Source organism: Oncorhynchus nerka, linkage group LG27 (assembly GCF_034236695.1).
Source record: "Oncorhynchus nerka isolate Pitt River linkage group LG27, Oner_Uvic_2.0, whole genome shotgun sequence".
Lineage (NCBI taxonomy): Eukaryota > Metazoa > Chordata > Actinopteri > Salmoniformes > Salmonidae > Oncorhynchus > Oncorhynchus nerka.
In genome coordinates this window covers 22,706,435-22,725,900 of record NC_088422.1, presented here as the reverse complement: position 1 = coordinate 22,725,900, position 19,466 = coordinate 22,706,435, and the positions used below count along the sequence as shown (strand labels likewise).

At 41.2% G+C, this 19,466-nt stretch overlaps 1 protein-coding gene across 1 annotated transcript; it reads left to right on the top strand.

Annotated features, from left to right (window-relative positions):
- Nucleotides 1-1,591: 1,591 nt before the first annotated feature.
- Nucleotides 1,592-18,082, top strand: LOC115111375 (guanine deaminase-like). Its single transcript, XM_029637362.2, has 14 exons — nt 1,592-1,828; nt 2,454-2,542; nt 2,666-2,837; nt 4,953-5,040; nt 7,388-7,493; nt 10,643-10,670; nt 10,865-10,972; nt 11,129-11,236; nt 13,675-13,772; nt 14,188-14,255; nt 16,328-16,474; nt 16,854-16,975; nt 17,186-17,213; nt 17,413-18,082. Exons 1-14 carry the CDS (start codon nt 1,703-1,705, stop codon nt 17,481-17,483), a joined length of 1,359 nt encoding a protein of 452 aa, XP_029493222.1. The 5' UTR covers nt 1,592-1,702; the 3' UTR covers nt 17,484-18,082.
- The last annotated feature ends 1,384 nt before the right edge of the window (nt 18,083-19,466 follow it).

Here is a 19,466-nt window from a genome sequence, read left to right as displayed (position 1 = left end):
AGATTTTAAATGTATGCCAAACACCCCTCCCCAATTAACCTTTCTATGAATTTAATTTCTGGAAGATACAAAACAAACTTTGGACCAAACTCTCACATTGGAATGCCCAGGGAGATTCAGTGTTGAAGCAGTGAGCTTTTAGTGCTGAACCAGCAACTGTTTGAAATGGTCTGGATTATGACATAAATTGCTTAATATCTGTCTTTTGTGTCATTTCATTTGAAGACATTGGCTAATTTACATGACCTATTGGGCCATATCAAGTACTATTAGTCATTGGTAGGATACCAATCTCTTGATAGTTTCAACCATATTTTGAAGCAATATCATTTGTTTTACAAACATGTTTAAGTAACCTAAAATGTATAATTATGACGGGTTTAGTCATATGAACTAAATTCACAAGGCAGTTATAAGTGATATCCTTTTGAAACCAAGTGGCTACCATTGGGATGTTTTTCAAACTATGTAGTTGGCATTTAATTATTAGTTTGACCATTTAACTGGGTATTCGATGTCTTTAACACATCAATCGGTTCCCTTCCTAAGTCATTGGAAAAGCTCCTTGGTCTTTGTGGTTGATTATGGGGGTATAAGCTATAAGATTATGGGGGTATAAAAAATTTAAAAATCAAACTTGACTAATGAACTAATTTAGGCTTCTGCAACAAAGGTGGTGAATATTATTCAAGGTATTTCTTTACCTCCCCTCCCATTTTACAATTTTGTTTTAAAAAAAATCGAGTCCCTAGGAGTGATCGAGGTAAGTCAATAGTATATAGGCTATACCTCACTCTCCTCTCACCTGTTACCATGTCTACGCACCACGTGGAGAACACGTCTAGGCAATTCCAAAAATTGCTTAGCGACACTATGATACGAAAATGATTAGTGCACCATTGCTCATGCAGAATAACCTATTTTGATAAGCCTGCTATAAGCTAATAATAACAAAATGAATGGCATAAGTTTCATTATTTCACAATCAACATAACAACTTCTTGCGGTGTAAGCTAAATAGTTGTAGGTTAAATGTTGATTTGGGAGTGTAATGTCTTAATAGCCTCATTGTACAAGGATTTGTTTATTGTAAGGAGACTACATCCTGGCGATCTGTCAACAAACGAACGAGGGGATTCTGCCCCGGGTGATTCGCGTTAGCGTTGATTGCATTCGTTTTGGAACCGCCTTGTTTCCCGGGTGTGAGCCAGGTGTCCCGTTTTGGACTGCGAAATCGGCTCAAAACAAAAGTTCTGTAGAGTGTGTAGGATTTTGTGTTCACACGCAAAATAGATTGCTTAGGATAACCACTTAAACTGCCTTCCCATTGAAAACTAGTTTGAAAATGCTATTATATTTTATGGAAAATATATGTACGTTTATGAAAAATGCATCATGCTGCCTTGTTGACAACATTACCGAGTGGAGTAGATTAGCCTATACTGTTCGATTTGAGACGGGCGCTCCTCCCTCACCGCTTTTATCCGTTTGTCACCAGCCATAGCCCTCAATATGTGGAGAGAAAAAAACGCTATGACTGTCCATGCGGGCGCACGCTTATTGGCTAGTCCCACTGTGGCTACAGGTGGAGTCCCTCCTTGGTGCGCAGAAAACTGCCCACTATCATCAGCGAGTATAAAGCTTTGACGCGATTAATTTTAATATCAAACTGCCCGAACCTGCTCTTTGCCATTTAACAAAGATGAGCTCCAACGAATCCGCTGCGGGAATTGCGCACGTCTACAGGGGAACATTTGTGCACGCCACCTATCACACAGCCGTGGAAATTCTGGAGGATGGGCTACTGGGAGTCGACACCGAGGGAAAGGTCTGTCACAGAAGGAAACTGTGAAACTGTATTTTAATATCTCTTACGAGCAGCATACATTATGTCAATTCATTTAGAACTGGCAGGCAAAGGTATGTAGGCATAAATAACTTGATTAGCCTAATTTACATAATACGCTTAAATGTTTTTCTAGTCTTGTATCCATTATGTATTTGTTGTCCGAGTCTGTATATTTTACAAACATGCATAGGCTCTGGAAATATTTTCAAAATACTCTGACAAACTTTGGCAAACACACATTCCCCCAAACCAAAATTGTATTTAGCATTGTGTGATTTACACAAATAACCTTTTCTTACAATTAAACTGTTTTCTCTTCTTTTTATCTATTATAATTGTGCGATGTCTAACTCCAGTATAACTAGGGTTACCCATGAGCGGAAGATGTATAGGCTCCAAAGGACCTGTGTGAAATGTAGTCAGACTTTGTAACCCCCCCATGGAGGGTTTTGATGTGTTATCTAATGCATTTCTTAATTGCCTCTGTGTTACAATAGCTTACTTTTAACAGTATATGGATAAATTATATTTAAATGAATTGAACACCTTGTTGAGTCTAGCTGGCTCTGTTGCTCTAATCTCTGTTTGGTTCTCATGCTGACAGATTGCTTTCATTGGGAGTGGGAAGGAAGTGGACCGTCTGTCACAGAAGTGGGGTTTTGAGGCCTTTGCTGTTACACAGCTTGGACAGCAGTGAGTGAAGAGTCCTTCCTATGAGAGTAACACTGATTCCAAATAATTCACTACATCTGTTTGTGACAGAACACATCCCAGTTATTACCCTAAAGCCCATTTTGTTGTCATCGATGTCTGTAGTGAGTTCTTCATGCCAGGGATGGTGGACACCCACATCCACGCATCTCAGTACAGCTATGCAGGCACAGCCCTTGACATGCCCCTGCTACAGTGGCTCAACACGTACACCTTCCCAGTGGAGGCCTGCTACAAAGACCTGGAGTTCGCCCGCAACGTCTACACCCATATTGTGGTGAGCTGTCTGGGCCAGACGAACACACCTCAGCCCATATAAGTCATCAGTGCAGAATGCAATAAATCAAACAGAGAAGGGACTACCTGAACGTGTCTAAGAAACTCACTAAATGTTTTACAACGTATGCCATTGCACATCCATATGAACACAACCCACTAGTAGATTTCAGATTAGCATAGAAGACCCTAGACAATTCTTATCCCCATTTCCTATTCTAAATGTTTGTAATACTAACTTTATAATTGTAAAGCCTTGTGTGGCAGTGGTTAATATGGCAGTGACAAAGGACATGCAGGAGCAGGAAACATTTCTCTCGCTTTTCGGAATTCACTGCTGCGCAGGGAGAGGAACACACGCGTGTTGTAATTCGTTGGAAGTCGGGGCATAGGAAGGCCAATAACAAATGGCTAAAGGTTAATAACGTGATTAGTTTACTTTTGTGAAGTTTTAACAAACCAGCTTTGAAGCAAAAACTATCACTGCACTATGGACTCGATTCCAACGTAGAAATTCCGCCTTTCCTAACCACTTCTCAGTATTTGGTATTCAGACCTACTTTTATGAAGGTGCGTAAACAGGCTTTTCAGATGTATTTCCCTTGCACGAGGAGAATATATGTAAACCCTTCCACCTGATGGCTAACATATTTTCTCAGTTTTCATTCAATTGGGTTTAGAGTACATTTTTCTTAATTAAACCATCCCTTTTAAATACCTTTTAGTTTGAAGTTTGTCGACAGACTCACTAGAATATATGGAGAGAACGGGTTCAGAATATCAGGAATCAATGAAAGAAAACCATCTAAATATATGCATATTCATCTCCGATTTAAAAAAAAAAAAAAAGGCTCTGGTTTTGTAGATTATTTAGGGTTAGGAAAGTCTTTTTAAGAATCATAAACTGGTTTGGAGAGCCTTTATGCAGTGCTTTGATTAATTCTGAAAATTGCCTCTTTTTTTTAAACCCATGGCAATATTGGAAGATTAGTGTACATAGAATTAAAATAGGGAGAATAGTGTACTATAGTAGGCTATACCCTCTTATTGCCTGCACTAACCATTGTATAATGAAAAGTACTGCGCCATGGTCGGGTTCAAACTGTTAGTTTACCGATTTATATTAGCCTACCTGTCATTCACTTTTTTATTATCAACCTTTACTAATGATCCTCAGCACAAAAAAAAACACATGGCTGTAAATGGCGTTTAGAGGATGAAAATTAAGAAATGGAATGAAAATATAGCCTATATCAACTGAAGGAGACTAACAGTAAATTCACAGTTGAATGTGTGTGGTTATTAGCCCTACTGACGGTCGATACTGATGGTGGCTAATATTTAACATGATAGAAGTAGGAAACAAAGTCTGGGTAGCCTATAATTGAGACATTCGAGAGTGCCCATCCCTGCAAGTTAAAAGGCTGTAAAATGTTTATTCTGCATAATAGCACAGTATATAAAATGTAATGTGGGAAAGTTTGCTGCTATATGACTGGTTTCACATTTGTCTCCAGCGCCTTTAAGATAAAAATGTCCCAAAAAAGTGTCATTTTTATTTACAATTATCCAAACGGATTACTAATTTACCTAGCTGTTAGCAAGTTGTGAATTACAGTGCATGGAGAATGGTGTTATTTCTATCTAAAAAAAAATTAAGTTGATGCTTTTTACACTTGGAACCAACCGGTAGGTTCGCTAGATCTTTTTTCCATGGTTTCCTTATGTGTAAAGTGGTGGAATTGTGTCAGAATGAGGTGTATCTGTAGACACACCTCCGCCACAACTTAATTTATGCGATCTCCGCCCAAAACGAATAGCAGGTGAATAGCATGATATTCTAATGGTTAAGTTTAGGGTCAGAATACGCATAGAGAGAAGTGCATAAAAGGGAATTACCTTCCATTTCCTCGTGCTTAACCCGGGTTGGAATTGGCCCTATGCCTTTTAAGGTTGCTTCCTTGGCTACCAAAAGGAAAGCTCACAGAGTGGGACAGTGGCATAGAACACCTGAAATCCAGATACGTTGTTACACACAGGCTTGGGCAGGTGACATTGCAGTGAGAGAGGGGTGTGAATACGGTCTGAATACTAATGCAATACCTGTCTATTTCAGAAAAGAACCCTGAGAAATGGTACGACTACGGCCTGCTACTTTGCCACCATACACACCGATGCTTCTCTCCTTTTGGGCCAAATCGCAAGTGAGAACACATAAACAGTGCACACACACACACTCTACTGCTCACTTGTGCTCACTTGCACAAGGACCCAGGCATGTTATATAGTTAGAGTATAGGAGGTTATTGAACTGTACCTAAACATTAACCTTAGTCACAAAGTGTACAACTGTACATGGAATACACACACGCCTCCGCTGAGCAAGTTATGTCAAATAGTATCAATCCCAGTCTCTTGTTTAAAAGGGAACTTGAACTCCACTGCTCTTTCGTATGTTTTCTTTAGACAGGAAAGTAGGTAGACCGATAGCAGGGGATAGACAGAATCAAAGATGGCAGTGTGGGGTTTCTAACACTCGCTGCAGGAGGATACAAGTCATCTGGAGGCGGCTGTCTTGACCGCTAGGCCAGCCTCTGGCGCACATGCTTTATGTTTTGTAGTTAAGTAATTGGCAATGTTTCATTTCTTATGTCAGTGTGAGCTGTCAGTTAGGGGAATCTAGTGTGAACGTTTTGTTAATTTGCTGCATGCTGTCATTATGGTTACCCGCTGTAAAGAAAAGTACTTTTACAAACACCAGCTCAGAACAAGAAATGATCATAGGGTTTTGTATGTGGAAGAGTAAGTAGAATTTGTCACTTTCTCATCCACTAACTGTATGCCTGGTATGTTTATCCTTTGGTGGTTGCATCGCTCCTCCTAAAAATCGTCCAAAGATTACCCTTCTATCTGTGGATTAATTGTCAGGGGTAGAGGACCTTGTGCATTTCAGGTAAAATAACAACCCAATGTTTATGTCTCAGGACAAATTAGCTAGCAACAGCAAGCTAGCTAGCTAAATTGCCATAAACCCCCCAAAGTGAATGTAGTTGGTTCACAGGCTTGGAGTAACTGTAATCCATTACGTTACCAGCAAACAATATTGTAATCAGATTACAGATACTTAAAAAATATATATATATTACTTTTAAAATCAAAGATTTGTTCGCAAACATCCTTTGACACATTTTTTAAATTTATTTCAATAAAATCCAAATCAGCATTGAAAAAAGTTGAAGTTTGTTCAGCCTGAGCAAGTCTGACCACAAGTCAGAGACAACTATGATGACACACCAAAAGAGTTCCAATGGCTCGACTGCTGTCCGTATCCAAAGATTATCCAACTTGAAAGAACACTTGGCGGTAAGGACAACAGCAGTGGTGTAGCCTATTGGTGATACAGATATCACATATTGATATCTACATAGCGCATTGATGTGAATCAGACTGCCTATCAAGCGTTGTTTTTGCGACCAGTGGACCGCCAGTTAAAAATGCTCTCTTGCAACAGCTGCATAGTGCAGATCCCATCCTTAGGAATAAAAGTTTGATGGAGGTTCTCCCAACTCCTCTGTGCTATTGTGCTCCATACTGTGGGGCTTTTATTGCTATATCTAATTCGTGCTGATTCAAAAACCTATGTCCATAGGTCTAACGGACAGATCCTCAAACTCGGTTCCTTTTGATAGACTCAAATTAAAGAGTATTCAAAGTGTCACCAATAAACAATTTAAACAATAGGCTTATAGCAAATGCAGCCTATGGCATACATTTTTCACATGCAAATAGCACTTTTCAGTAGTGCTCAAAGCATGTCATTCTATGAGCAATATTTCTCGAAACAGAGACCAATCAATCCTCCATGAAAACAAGGGGTAATAAACAATAGGGTAGGCTAATAACAATTTGGCTAATCTATATTTCCAAGTCCTATTCTTGAAGATCAATGGGTAATAAATGAATTATTACTGGAAATCTGTCAGACTTAGGTTTTTAATGTAAAGATATAGCCTAATCTTATTATTTTCTTTAGTAAAAAAAAAGATAGCTTGCCATAGGCTTCTTCTAACCCATGTAAACTCTAACATTGATTTATCCTGCAATAGATGTCGTCCAATTGGTAATATTAATTTTTGGCTTCTTCTAATGCCTCTTAAGGGGAAGTAACAAAGTAATCAGATTACGTTACTGAGTTTGTATAATTCCAATGTTACTTTACTGATTTCAATGTTTGTCAGGTAACTAGTAATTGTAACGGATTACATTTAGAAAGTAACCTATCCAAACCTGTTGGTTCAGAGTTCATTTTGATATTTTAACCTACGTCAACCTACGTCTCCTGATAGCATAAGGTGTGGGTTGGACAAAATCAACATGTGCACGCGTGGTCTGGTCAGCATGTTAGCTTTAGTTTATTATGTAAGTTATTCCACGATGCCTAATGAACAACATCACAAAGGTCACTTCTGAGTCCAGTCTGATACAGTCATGACAAGTGCTACTCATCATATCGATTTTGGTTACCTTTGCCAATGTTTCTTGTCATTGCAGACGATTTTGGACAGCGTGCCCTTGTGGGCAAGGTGTGTATGGACATAAACAACTTTATCCCACATTACAAAGAGACGCCAGACGAGTCCGAAGGGGAAACTAACAGGTAGGTAATAAACTCAGCAAAAAAAGAAACCCTGTCTTTCAAAGATAATTTGGAAAAATCCAAGTAACTTCACAGATCTTTATATTGTAAAGGGTTTAAACACTGTTTCCCATGCTTGTTCAATGAACCATAAACAATTAAAGAACATGCACCTGTGGAACGGTCGTTAAGACACTAATAGCTTACAGAAGGTAGGCAATTAAGGTCACAGTTATGAAAACTTAGGACACTAAAGAGGCCTTTCTACTGCCTCAGAAAAACACCAAAAGAAAGATGCCCAGGGTCCCTGCTCATCAACGTGAGCGTGCCTTAGGCATGCTGCAAGGAGGCATGAGGACTGCAGATGTGGCCAGGGCAATATATTGTAATGTCCATACTGTGAGACGCCGAAGACAGCGCTACAGGGAGACAGGACGGACAGCTGATTGTTCTCGCGGTGGCAGACCACGGATAACAACACCTGCACAGGATCGGTACATCCGAACATCACACCTGCGGGACAGGTACAGGATCTTATTTTATTATGGCAACAACAACTGCCCGAATTACACCAGGAACGAACAATCCCTCCATCAGTGCTCAGACTGTCCTCAATAGGCAGAGAGAGGCTGGACTGGGGGCTTGTAGGCCTGTTGTAAGGCAGATCTTCAACAGACATCACCGGTAACAACATTGCCTATGGGCACAAACCCACCGTTGCTGGACCAGACAGGACTGGCAAAAAGTGCTCTTCACTGACGAGTCGCGGTTTTGTCTCACCAGGGGTGATGGTCGGATTTGCATTTATCATCGAAGGAATGAGCGTTACAAGGAGGCCTGTACTCTGGAGCGGGATTGATTTGGAGGTGGAGGGTCTGCCATGGTCTGGGGCGGTGTGTCACAGCTTCATCGGACTGAGCTTGTTGTCATTGCAGGCAATCTCAAAGCTGTGTGTTACAGGGAAGACATCCTCCTCCCTCATGTGGTACCCTTCCTGCAGGCTCATCCTGACATGACCCTCCAGCATGACAATGCCACCAGCCATACTGCTTGTTCTGTGCGTGATTTCCTGCAAGACAGGAATGTCAGTGTTCTGCCATGTCCAGCGAAGAGCCCGGGCCTCAATCCCATTGAGCAAGTCTGGGACCTGTTGGTCTGGAGGGTGAGGGCTAGGACCATTCCCCCCAGAAATGACCGGGAACTTGCGGGTACCTTGGTGGAAGAGTGGGGTAACCTCTCACAACAAGAACTGGCAAATCTGGTGCAGTCCATGAGGAGGAGATGCACAGCAGTACTTAATGCAGCTGGTGACCACACCAGATACTGACTGTTACTTTTGATTTTGACCCCCCCCCCCCCTTTGTTCAGGGACACATTATTCAATTTCTGTGGAACTTGTTCAGTTTCTCTGTTGAATATTATTTTCATACTAATATTTACACTTGTTAAGTTTGCTGAAAGTAAACGCAGTTGACAGTGAGTTTATAAATGGGGGGCAAGCTGTATGCATAAATAGCTAAACGATTAGAACAGGGAGAGTTTATGGACTCACTGCATCTGTGTTAGAGGCGTCACTACAGACCATGGTTTGACTCCAGGCTGTATCACAACCTGCCGTGATTGGGAGTCCCATAGGGCAGCGCGGCGCACAATTGGCCCAGCGTCGTCCGGGTTAGGGTGTGACCGGAGTAGGCCGTGATTATAAATAAGAATTTGTTTTTAACTGACTTGTCTAGTTAAGTAAAAATTTAAAAAATTTAAAAAACACTCAGTGGCCTTTTGACTCTCATGACTCAAGACCGTAACCGTAAGGTGTCACGGAAAATAATTTCCTCGGAGGAAGAGGGTAATGAACTTTTTCTTTACTATTTTAGAATATTGTATTATATTCTATGTATAAGCAGGTGATGGAAGCCTACATTGTGTGCACTTCTCTTGAATGCTCCAAGCCTTTTTTGCATAAAAATTGAACCAATGACTAAGAATAACATCATTGCGTCAGATGGCTGGCTCGTTCTTGACTTCAGTCTGCATTGCATAATGATTCAAATAGGCGACATGTCCCAAATGAATGCACAACTAATATGATCAACTATTGCTAGCGATCCTCAAGAACAACCACACGAACGTCGCAGAGGAAAGAAAGGTAAACGAACGGTGTAATGGAATGATGCAAAATGTAAGGAAACTAACACTAAAGTCACAACGGATATAAATGCATGTGGGTATAACTGACGGTGGCTACCATTAGTGGCTAATATTAAACACGATATAATAAGAAATTAACTCTGTAGGTTTGGCGCTATACTGTTATTTGCTTTATGGCGACAGAAGCCTATATCGTTCTCCCAAATCGTTCCCTAGTTATTAGTCCAGCATTTCATACCACCTTTTCCACAATAAAGTCTATGTTGATATGCTTCAGTTTGCTGCAATATGACTGGTTTCACATTAGTCTTCAGCGAGCATACGGTCAAATAGATCCAAAACAATTCATCTATATTTCTAATCCCATTATCCAAACAGTTTACTCATTTACATAGCTCTCATCAATATATACTAGAAATAACACCATTGCAGTGCAACTTATAAATTGATATCAGGAAAAAATGAAGTAGATGTTCCGCTTGTAACCGACAGGTTGCTAGACCTTATTAATTGTTTCATAGTGTGTAAAGGTAGGGTGTTTATGAGGGAATTAAGTTACGGTCAGAATACGGTGTATCTGTAGACACATCTCCGCCACACAATTTATTTGATCTCCAACTCAAACAAATAGATGGTTAATTTTCTCATGCTTAAATTCATAAAAACGGAATTAAGGTTCCATATACGCACGCTTAACTCGGGTCGGATTTCCCCTACTAGGAAGCAAACCGAACGAAATGGGGAGGGAGGGACCTACATGAATTTGTACAATAGAAACATGTTTTTGTTGTAAAAACAACAACCGTTTGGAGTAATTGGTGTCTGTTGCACCATTTTTTTGTCATGGTCGAAGATTTTTCTATTTTGAAACGGTGCAACATTTGCGCGATTTATAATTACTACACCTCAGCAGTCTCAACTCCTGGCAAGTGTTTACTTGGTGTGTAAACACCAAGGTGTCTCGTAATACAGCATTCTTTTGACGAAGGAAAACACTTTGATATATTGTTTTGTTGGTCTAGGTTCATTGGTGAGCTCTTGAAGAAGAAGGTAAGACTCCTTTGCCTCGCTAGAACATAATCTAAGAGAACATGTACAAGTCAGTGGCAAACCCATGTAGGCATCGTATCCCATTCCCTCAATACAAAACCAAAATGGCACAAGCACATTTGTGATCAGAATCTGTAAAAATGAGCTTTTTATGGTGTTTCTCACTGGGTGTATTTCTGTCTTGTTTGGGGCAGTACCCCCTTGTGAGGCCAGTGGTGACCCCGCGCTTCGCCCCGTCCTGCTCCGCCACTTTGCTGGGCCACCTGGGAGAGATCGCCCAGAACAACGACCTGCACATCCAGGTGAGCCTTGCTCACGTGTTGTCATGGCAACCGAGTCAAGCGGATCCCATGGAGTGTTGCTTTGAAGATACGTTGTCTACCTTTCTCTTGCTTTCATACACATTGATAATCACCTGAGCATTCAAACAATTAATTGATCTTCTCTGTGATCCTCAGAGTCACATCAGTGAGACGAAGGAGGAGGTGAGTCTGGTGAAGGAGCTGTTCCCAGACTACGACTCCTACACAGATGTCTACCACAGACACAACCTTCTCACAGACAAGGTTAGCCTATTGCGCACACACCACCTCACCACAAGGACATTCTATTGATAATGAAAATCATAATATTGCTAATGATGATAATGATGGGGGCGACAGTTCTAAGGATCATTATGATATTGGTGATGGTGAAAATGATGACAATGATGAATAGTGCATTCGGAAAGTATTCAGACCCCTTCACCTTTTCCATGCCTTTCATTTTTTTTAAATAATCTCATCAATCTGCACACAATCAATACCTTATAATGACAAAGCACAAACTGGTTTTTAGAAGTTATTGCAAATGTATTAAAATTTTAAAAAACGGATCAAATGTACATAAGTATTCAGACCCTTTTCTCAGTACTTTGTTGAATTACCGTTGGCAGCAATTACAGCCTCGTCTCTTCTTGGGCACAATGCTACAAGCTTTGCACACCTGTATTTGGGGAGTTTCTCCCATTCTTCTCTGCAGATCCTCTCAAGCTCTGCCAGGTTGGATGGGGAGCGTCGCTGCACAGCTATTTTCAGGTTTCTCCAGAGATGTTAAAGTCCGGGCTCTGGTTGGGCCACTCAAGGACATTCAGAGACTTGTCCCGAAGCCACTCCTGCGTTGTCTTGGCTGTGTGCTTAGGGTTGTTGTCCTGTTGGAAGGTGAACCTTCGCCCCAGTCTGATAACCTACTTCAGAGCGGGCAGGACATCATCAAGGATCTCTCTGTACTTTGCTCTGTTCATCTTTCCCTCAATCCTGACTAGTATCCCAGTCCCTGCCACAGAGGGCACGACAAAACCTATTCCCCCTCAGGAGACTGAAAATATTTGTCATGGGTCCTCATTTCCTCAAAAGGTTTTACAGCTGCACCATCGAGAGCAACCTTACAGTTTGCATCACTGCCTGGTATGGCAACTGCTCGGGCCTCCGACTGCAAGGCACTACAGAGGCTAGTGTGTACGGCCCAGTACAGCACCGGGGCCAAGCTTACTTCCATTCAGGACCTCTATACCAGGCGGAGTCAGAGGAAGGCCCATTGTCAGACTCTAGACACCCTAGCCATAGACTGATCTGTCTGCTACCGCATGGCAAGCGGTACCGGAGCGCCAAGTCTAGGTCCAAGAGGGTTCTAAAACAGCTTCTACCCCCAAGCCATAAGATTCCTGAACAGCGAATCAAATATCTACCCAGACTATTTGCATTGCCCCCCCCCCCCCTTTTTACACTGCTGCTACTCTGTCATTATCTATGCATTGTCACTTTAACTCCACCTACATGTACATATGAACTCAATTACCTCGACACTGGTGGCCCTGCACATTGACTCTGTACCAGTACACCTTGTATATAGCCACACTTGTTATTTACTGCTGCTCGTTTAATTATTTGTTATTCTTACTTTTTTTTCGTGGTATTTTCTTAACTGCATTGTTGGTTAAGAGCTTGTAAGTAAGCATTTCACTGGGGTCTACATCTGTTTTTGGCGCATGTGACAAAAACAATTTTATTTGAAAAACATCCCAACAGCATGATGCTGCCACATTGCTTCACCGTAGGGATGATATTGGCCAGGTGATGAGCATTTCCTGGTTTCCTCCAGACATTGCACTTGGCATTCAGGCGAAGGAGTTCAATCTTGGTTTCGTCCAACCAATGAATCTTGTTTTTCATGGTCTAAGAGTCCTTTAGGTGCCTTTTACTGAGGAGTGGCTTCAGTCTGGCCACTCTACCATAAAGACCTGATTGTTGGAGTGCTGCAGAGAGATGGTTGTCCTTCTGGAAGGTTCTCCCATCGCCACAAAGGAACTCTGGAACTCTTGTCAGAGTGACCATCGGATTCTTGATCACCTCCCTGACCAAGGTCCTTCTCCCCCGATTGCTCAGTTTGGCAAGGCAGCCAGCTCTAGGCAGAGTTTTGGTGGTTCCAAACTTCCATTTATGACTGATGGAGGCCACTGTTCTTGGGGACCTTAAATGCTGCAGAAATGTTTTGGTACACTTACCCAGATCTGTGCCTCGACACAATCCTGTTTCGGAGCTCTATGGCTTGTTTTTTCCCCTCTGACATGCACTGTCAACTGTGGGACCTTATGTAGACAGGTGTGTGCTTTTCCAAATCATGTGCCATTCAATTGAATTTACTGCAGGTAGACTTCAATCAAGTTGTAGAAACAACTCATGGATGATCAATGGAAATAGGATTCACCTGAGCTAAATTGAGTCTCATAGCAAATGCTTATGTAAATAAGGTATTTCTGTAAAAAAATACACCTGTTTTTCGCTTTGTCATTATGGGGTATTGTGTGTAGATTGATGAGAAAAACAATATATCAATTTTAGAATAAGGCTGTAACGTAACATTTTAAAAAAGTGAATGGGTCTGAATGCTTTCCAATGCACTGTAATGATGTGGTAATGGTAGTAAGGATAATGATGATATTGATGATGATGATGATGGTTCCCAGACGGTGATGGCTCATGGTTGTCACCTGACCGATGGAGAGCTGAAGCTGTTCAGGGAGACGGGGGCGTCCATCGCTCACTGTCCCAATTCCAACATCTCGTAAGTGTTTCTCCTTCCACACCTAAAGTCTAGGCTCGGCCTTAATTTAGGTGCTCTCTGACACCTGAAGTTGTCCCTGGTCTTCCTTGTACTCCTGGGCAAAGGATTAGTCAGCCCTTCGCCCTGAGGGGCCAAAATGTATCTCAGTTACAGTATCCAGAGGACTGACTATTGAATAATTCTATATTATCCATGTTTGGTATCTATCTGAAACTTGGTTCACTGAGGATAACTCTGATGCTATCTTGAGTGCTGATATGATATTGAGTATCACTGCTGAGTTCTTAACTGCATAGGGTAAAATTATATAAAATAAGAATCTGATTTATTTATAAATCCTCAACCATTGTCTTTCACCTGTCCATATTCTGTTTCTTTTTTTCTCTCTCTCATTTCCCTAAATTTTCCTCTCCAGGTTGTGCAGTGGTATGCTAGATGTCCGCAGGGTTCTGAACCACAAAGTAAAGCTAGGGCTTGGCACAGGTGAGTCCATGACAAAACAGATAATTTTCCTTTTACCTGAGAGCACAGTGTTCTATATAGTTTAAAAAACTATTACAATGTTGAAATATACAGTTGAAGTCAGAAGTTTACATACACTTAGGTTGGAGTCATTAAAACTTGTTTTTCAACTGCTCCACATTTCTTGTTAACTATGGTTTTGGCAAGTCAGTTAGGACATCTACTTTGAACATGACACAAGTCATTTTTCCAACAATTGTTTACAGACAGATATTTCACTTATAATTCACTGTGTCATGATTCCAGTGGGTCAGAAGTTTACATACACTAAGTTGACTGTGCCTTTAAACAGCTTGGAAAATTCCAGAAAATGATGTCATGGCTTTAGAAGCTTCTGATAAGATAATTATCATCATTTGAATCTATTAGAGTTGTACCTGTGGATGTATTTCAAGGCCTACCTTCAAACTCTGCTTCTTTGCTTGACATCATGGGAAAATCTAAAATCAGCCAAGGCCTCAGAAAACAATTGGAGACCTCTACAAGTCTGGTTCATCCTTGGGAGCAATTTCCAAACGCCTGAAGGTACCATGTTCATCTGTACAAATAATAGTACGCAAGTATAAACACCATGGGACCACGCAGCTGTCAAACTGCTCAGGAAGGAGATGCGTTCTGTCTCCTAGAGATGAACGTACTTTGGTGCGAAAAGTGCAAATCAATCCCAGAACAACAGCAAAGGACCTTGTGAAGATGCTGGAGGAAATGGGTACAAAAGTATCTATACCCACAGTAAAACAAGTCCTATATCGACACAACCTGAAAGGCCCCTCAGCAAGGAAGAAGCCACTGCTCCTGAACTGCCTTAAAAAAGCCAGACTACGATTTGCAACTGCACATGGGGACAAAGATTGTAGTTTTTGGAGAAATGTCCTCTGGTCTGATGAAACAAAAATAGAACTGTTTGGCCATGGTGATTGTTGGAAAAAGGGGGAGGCTTGCATGCCGAAGAACACCATCCCAACTGTGGGGGTGGCACGGGGGTGGCAGCATCATGTTGTGGGGATGCTTTGCTGCAGGAGGGACTGGTGCACTTCACAAAATAGATGGCTTTATGAGGGAGGAAAATTATGTGGCTGTATTGAAGCAACATCTCAAGACATCAGTTAGGAAGTTAAAGCCTGGTTGCAAATGGGTCTTCCAAATGGACAATGACCCCAAGCATACTTCTAAAGTTGTAGCAAAATGGCTTAAGGACAACAAAGTCAAGGTATTGGAGTAGCCATCACAAAGCCCTGACCTCAAACCTATAGACAATTTGTGGGCAGAACTGAAAAAGCGTGTGCGAGCAAAGAGGCCTACAAACCTGACTCAGTTACACCAGCTCTGTCAGGAGGAATGGGCCAAAATTCACCGAACCTATTGTGGGAAGCTTGTGGAAGGCTACCTGATACGTTTGACCCAAGTTAAACAATTTAAAGGCTATGCTACCAAATACTAATTGAGTGTATGTAAACTTCCGACCAACTGGGAAAGTGATGAAAGAAATAAAATGTGAAATAAATAATTCTCTATACTATTATTCTGACATTTCACATTCTTAAAATAAAGAGGTGATCCTAACTGACCTAAGATGGAATTTTTACTCTGATTAAATGTTAGGAATTGTGAAACTGAGTATAAATGTATTTGGCTATGGTGCATGTAAACTTCCGACTTCAACTGTACCTGAACTTTCCATGTTAGAAATGTGCAACTAAATCAAGGCAATCGTGATTGCGTTATATGATCTGATGTGTCCAAGTGCTCCTCAAGATGTATTTTTCAAGTGACAGATTATTTTGATTAAACGTTTTATGAAATATAGGCTTACGCTCATATTCTTACAATTAGTTTTTTTACATTCGGCATTAGAGAACCTAGACGATAGTTGACGATGTCTGTTATCAAACTGGCTTGACACTGTAACGTTTGACCGATCTGAGTTTATTTTAGCACACAGGTGCATGTAATCTCCCGTTAGTATAGTTTTAAGAAAAACATGCTTTTATCTGTGTATGTACCCGTGCGTGTATCTATGTCCGGCCTTGTAGATGTGGCAGGAGGATACTCTCCTTCTATGTTGGATGCTGTGCGGAGAACACTGGACACCTCTAAAGCCTTGACCATCCAGGACACCCAGTACCACACGCTCACCTTCGAGGAGGTCTTCAGACTGGCCACACTGGGAGGCAGCCAAGGTGGGAGACTTGTTTGGAGGGGGGTGAGGTGGAAGGGCTGTTATCACCGTCATTAAATCAATACATGAACGGATACATGATTTATGAATTAATACAGATGCATGCGCTCAAAAGTTACTTTACATAACGCCTGTGCTTGGAGCATCGCTACATCGACAAACTGTCTTGCAGGGGGACGTCATGCAAACAATTGTTTGCAATCATCTAAACTGCAATAAAATACATAGGAGACATTTCTGAAATGTAACGGTGCAGGTATATCCACTTTGCGCTACAGTCAAACATTTGAATGCACCCAATGGTTTATTTGTTTCATTATTGATCAATTATTAATAATGTATTAATATTCTGAGCTCTGGCTTGATTGTTTGGTTTGTAGCCCTGTCCCTGGATGAGAATACAGGAAACTTTGAGGTAGGGAAAGACTTTGACGCTCTGCGGGTGAACACGGATGCGGCAGGAGGACCCATTGACCTCATCAATCAAGGGGAGGGGCCTAAGGTAGAGACCAATATATAGAGCAATCTTTTGGCTTCCAGTGGTGTGGACATATTATAGTCATTGTATCTAAACCAAGTCAAACCAGGTCTTATTAAATGTGTGACTCGTATCAGACTTAAATCCAAATGACAGGATTCTAATCCACAACTCAGAAAGTGACTTGATTCTCTCACCGGACATGACATTCATCTTGGCTCCATGTGATTTCAGGTGCTCCTGGAGAAGTTCTTGAATTTGGGTAAGTGTTTCATCTCTGTTACTGTCTCTCTCACACAATAGGTTGCATGTATTCAGAGTTTGGTAGTTGGGGCTATGACGTGCCATGGAAGTATTGCCCCATCCGGGACTAAAAATTGGGTCCTTGATTTCCAAAACTCTTGATGACGTTTTTAAGTGTAAGGTCTTTTTTTATTTCCCCCTTTCTATTCCTTCTTCAGGGGATGATCGTAATATTGTGGAGGTGTACGTGGCAGGGAAGCGAGTGGTCCCATTCGTAGAGAGACCATAGATTTGGGATTTGTTGTTGGCTTGTTGTCATCTGTCCCAGTCAGAACCCTCTACGAGTCTACCTGACTGCTTTTGTAACAGGATACGAGGTGATTGGAAAATGTGTTCAACTGGAAGGATTATTACGATGCGTGTTCAATCTTATGTACTTACATACAGTACAATCCAATAGATGGTATTGCTGTTAAGTGATACTTGCAAGAGCATTGTGCAGGTTATGGTTGTCTTTTAAGTTGTTACATTGTTTCCCATGCACCTGGGTCTTTTTTTACATTTCTAAGTCAAGGAAAATGTGTGTGTTTCTGAATGCATGTGTAGCTTTGTATGTGTCCAGCTTAAATTCTTCTTAAACCTAAAACCCACAATGTAGCTTTAGGAGACATTCTAATATGTTGAGTCTAATAAATGTATAATGTAAGCCTTGTTGATTATGATCATTGACTGTATTTAACTCTTTATTTTATGTACTTGTTTTTATCCTATGTTATTGTGTCACTGCTGTTCTGTGCTACATTGCTGAGTTTTGTAGCAAAAGCTACAAACTAAAAAGGGGAAAAGATTTTAGAAATATTTTATTAAAGAGTATTTGCAAGATTTTAAGTCTAAATTTGTCTCTTGTTTCTTTACATTTAACACATTATTGATAAGTCCCCACAATAAAACAATCAATTCTATTAAAATATACAATGCCCCCAGACCCTCCTGCAGAGAGGCTGGTCCCCTGTAGCTCAGTTGTAACTCAGTTGGTAGAGCATGGCACTTGCAACGCAAGGATAGTGGGTTTGAATTTCGCACCCACAAATAAGCAGTTTATTGCCTACAACGGATCTAATCCTGAATAGTTAAAACCGCATTCCAGCTGGTGTCAATTCCACAAATTACCACCAGCTAAATCTGACGTTAAAATGCCTATTTACACTGTTCTATCCGACTGCGCATTCCACTAATCTCCACATTATCCACATTTATTTTAGACTAACGGCAGATATATTGTATGAACTTTGGTCTCTGACATGTTCAACATTGTTTCAATATTCAAATTCGAGCTCCAGCTGTCCCATAGTAATGAACGGAGTCAGGATGAGACAGACAGCGTTTTCTCAGTCGAAATCATGAATCAGCTGGCACTTTTAATGGATATATATACAGTACAAAGACATGTAGATTGAAAAGTCAAACGAAACTAAGTGCAGCTAGTTTGTAGTCTTTCTGGGCCCAGTTTGAAGTGTGTTAGCTGTGTTATTGTCTAGCTCCTCCAAACACTGGCTTCTTGGGCATTATCACTTAATTGTAGGTTTGATCTATGAATGTGCTGTTTGTTGGCAACGGTAGCCCTAAAGTCAAAAGTTTATTCAATGTAGCCTACAGTTGATACGTGTTATATTATGGACTTGTCTGTATGAAGTAATGTGTAAGGCTATTGAAAGGTGTTTGTGTAAACTGTAGATTTATTGGAAAGTTATGCCGTTGGAGAGTATAATATATTTTCAACACCTGCAAGAACACAAGTGCCATTATTCTAGATGACATCTCTCGATTCAGCTGAGTTAGATGTCTCTTCCGTGCCATGATCGAGTTTAGGGCTGAGAAACGGGGAGTGAGGAAGATTTGAGGATGATGATAACCCTCCCCATTGACCCAGCTGTGTCTAGATTATCATAGGTATGACCTGGCGGAGAACACGAAGTATGGGTCAAGGACAATGCCGACAACTACATGGATCAGTACTCCTTCAGATGCATCATGGGCAACTTTTAACTTGCTGCGTGAGTATCACGGGAACTGGAAGCGATTGTGTATGCTGCCAAATCTGTTAATTTCTAAATGTGCACACGATTTGACCAGTTTGCCACCTCAACCTGGTCCCGTAGTGGTCTCTATGGAGACGGCGTCTGGCCTGATGACCGCCAGCAGGCTTCTGAGCAGCCTGGAACTGAGCGGCTGCTGGGCAGGGAGCCCGGACAAGATGAGACTGTTACAGAGG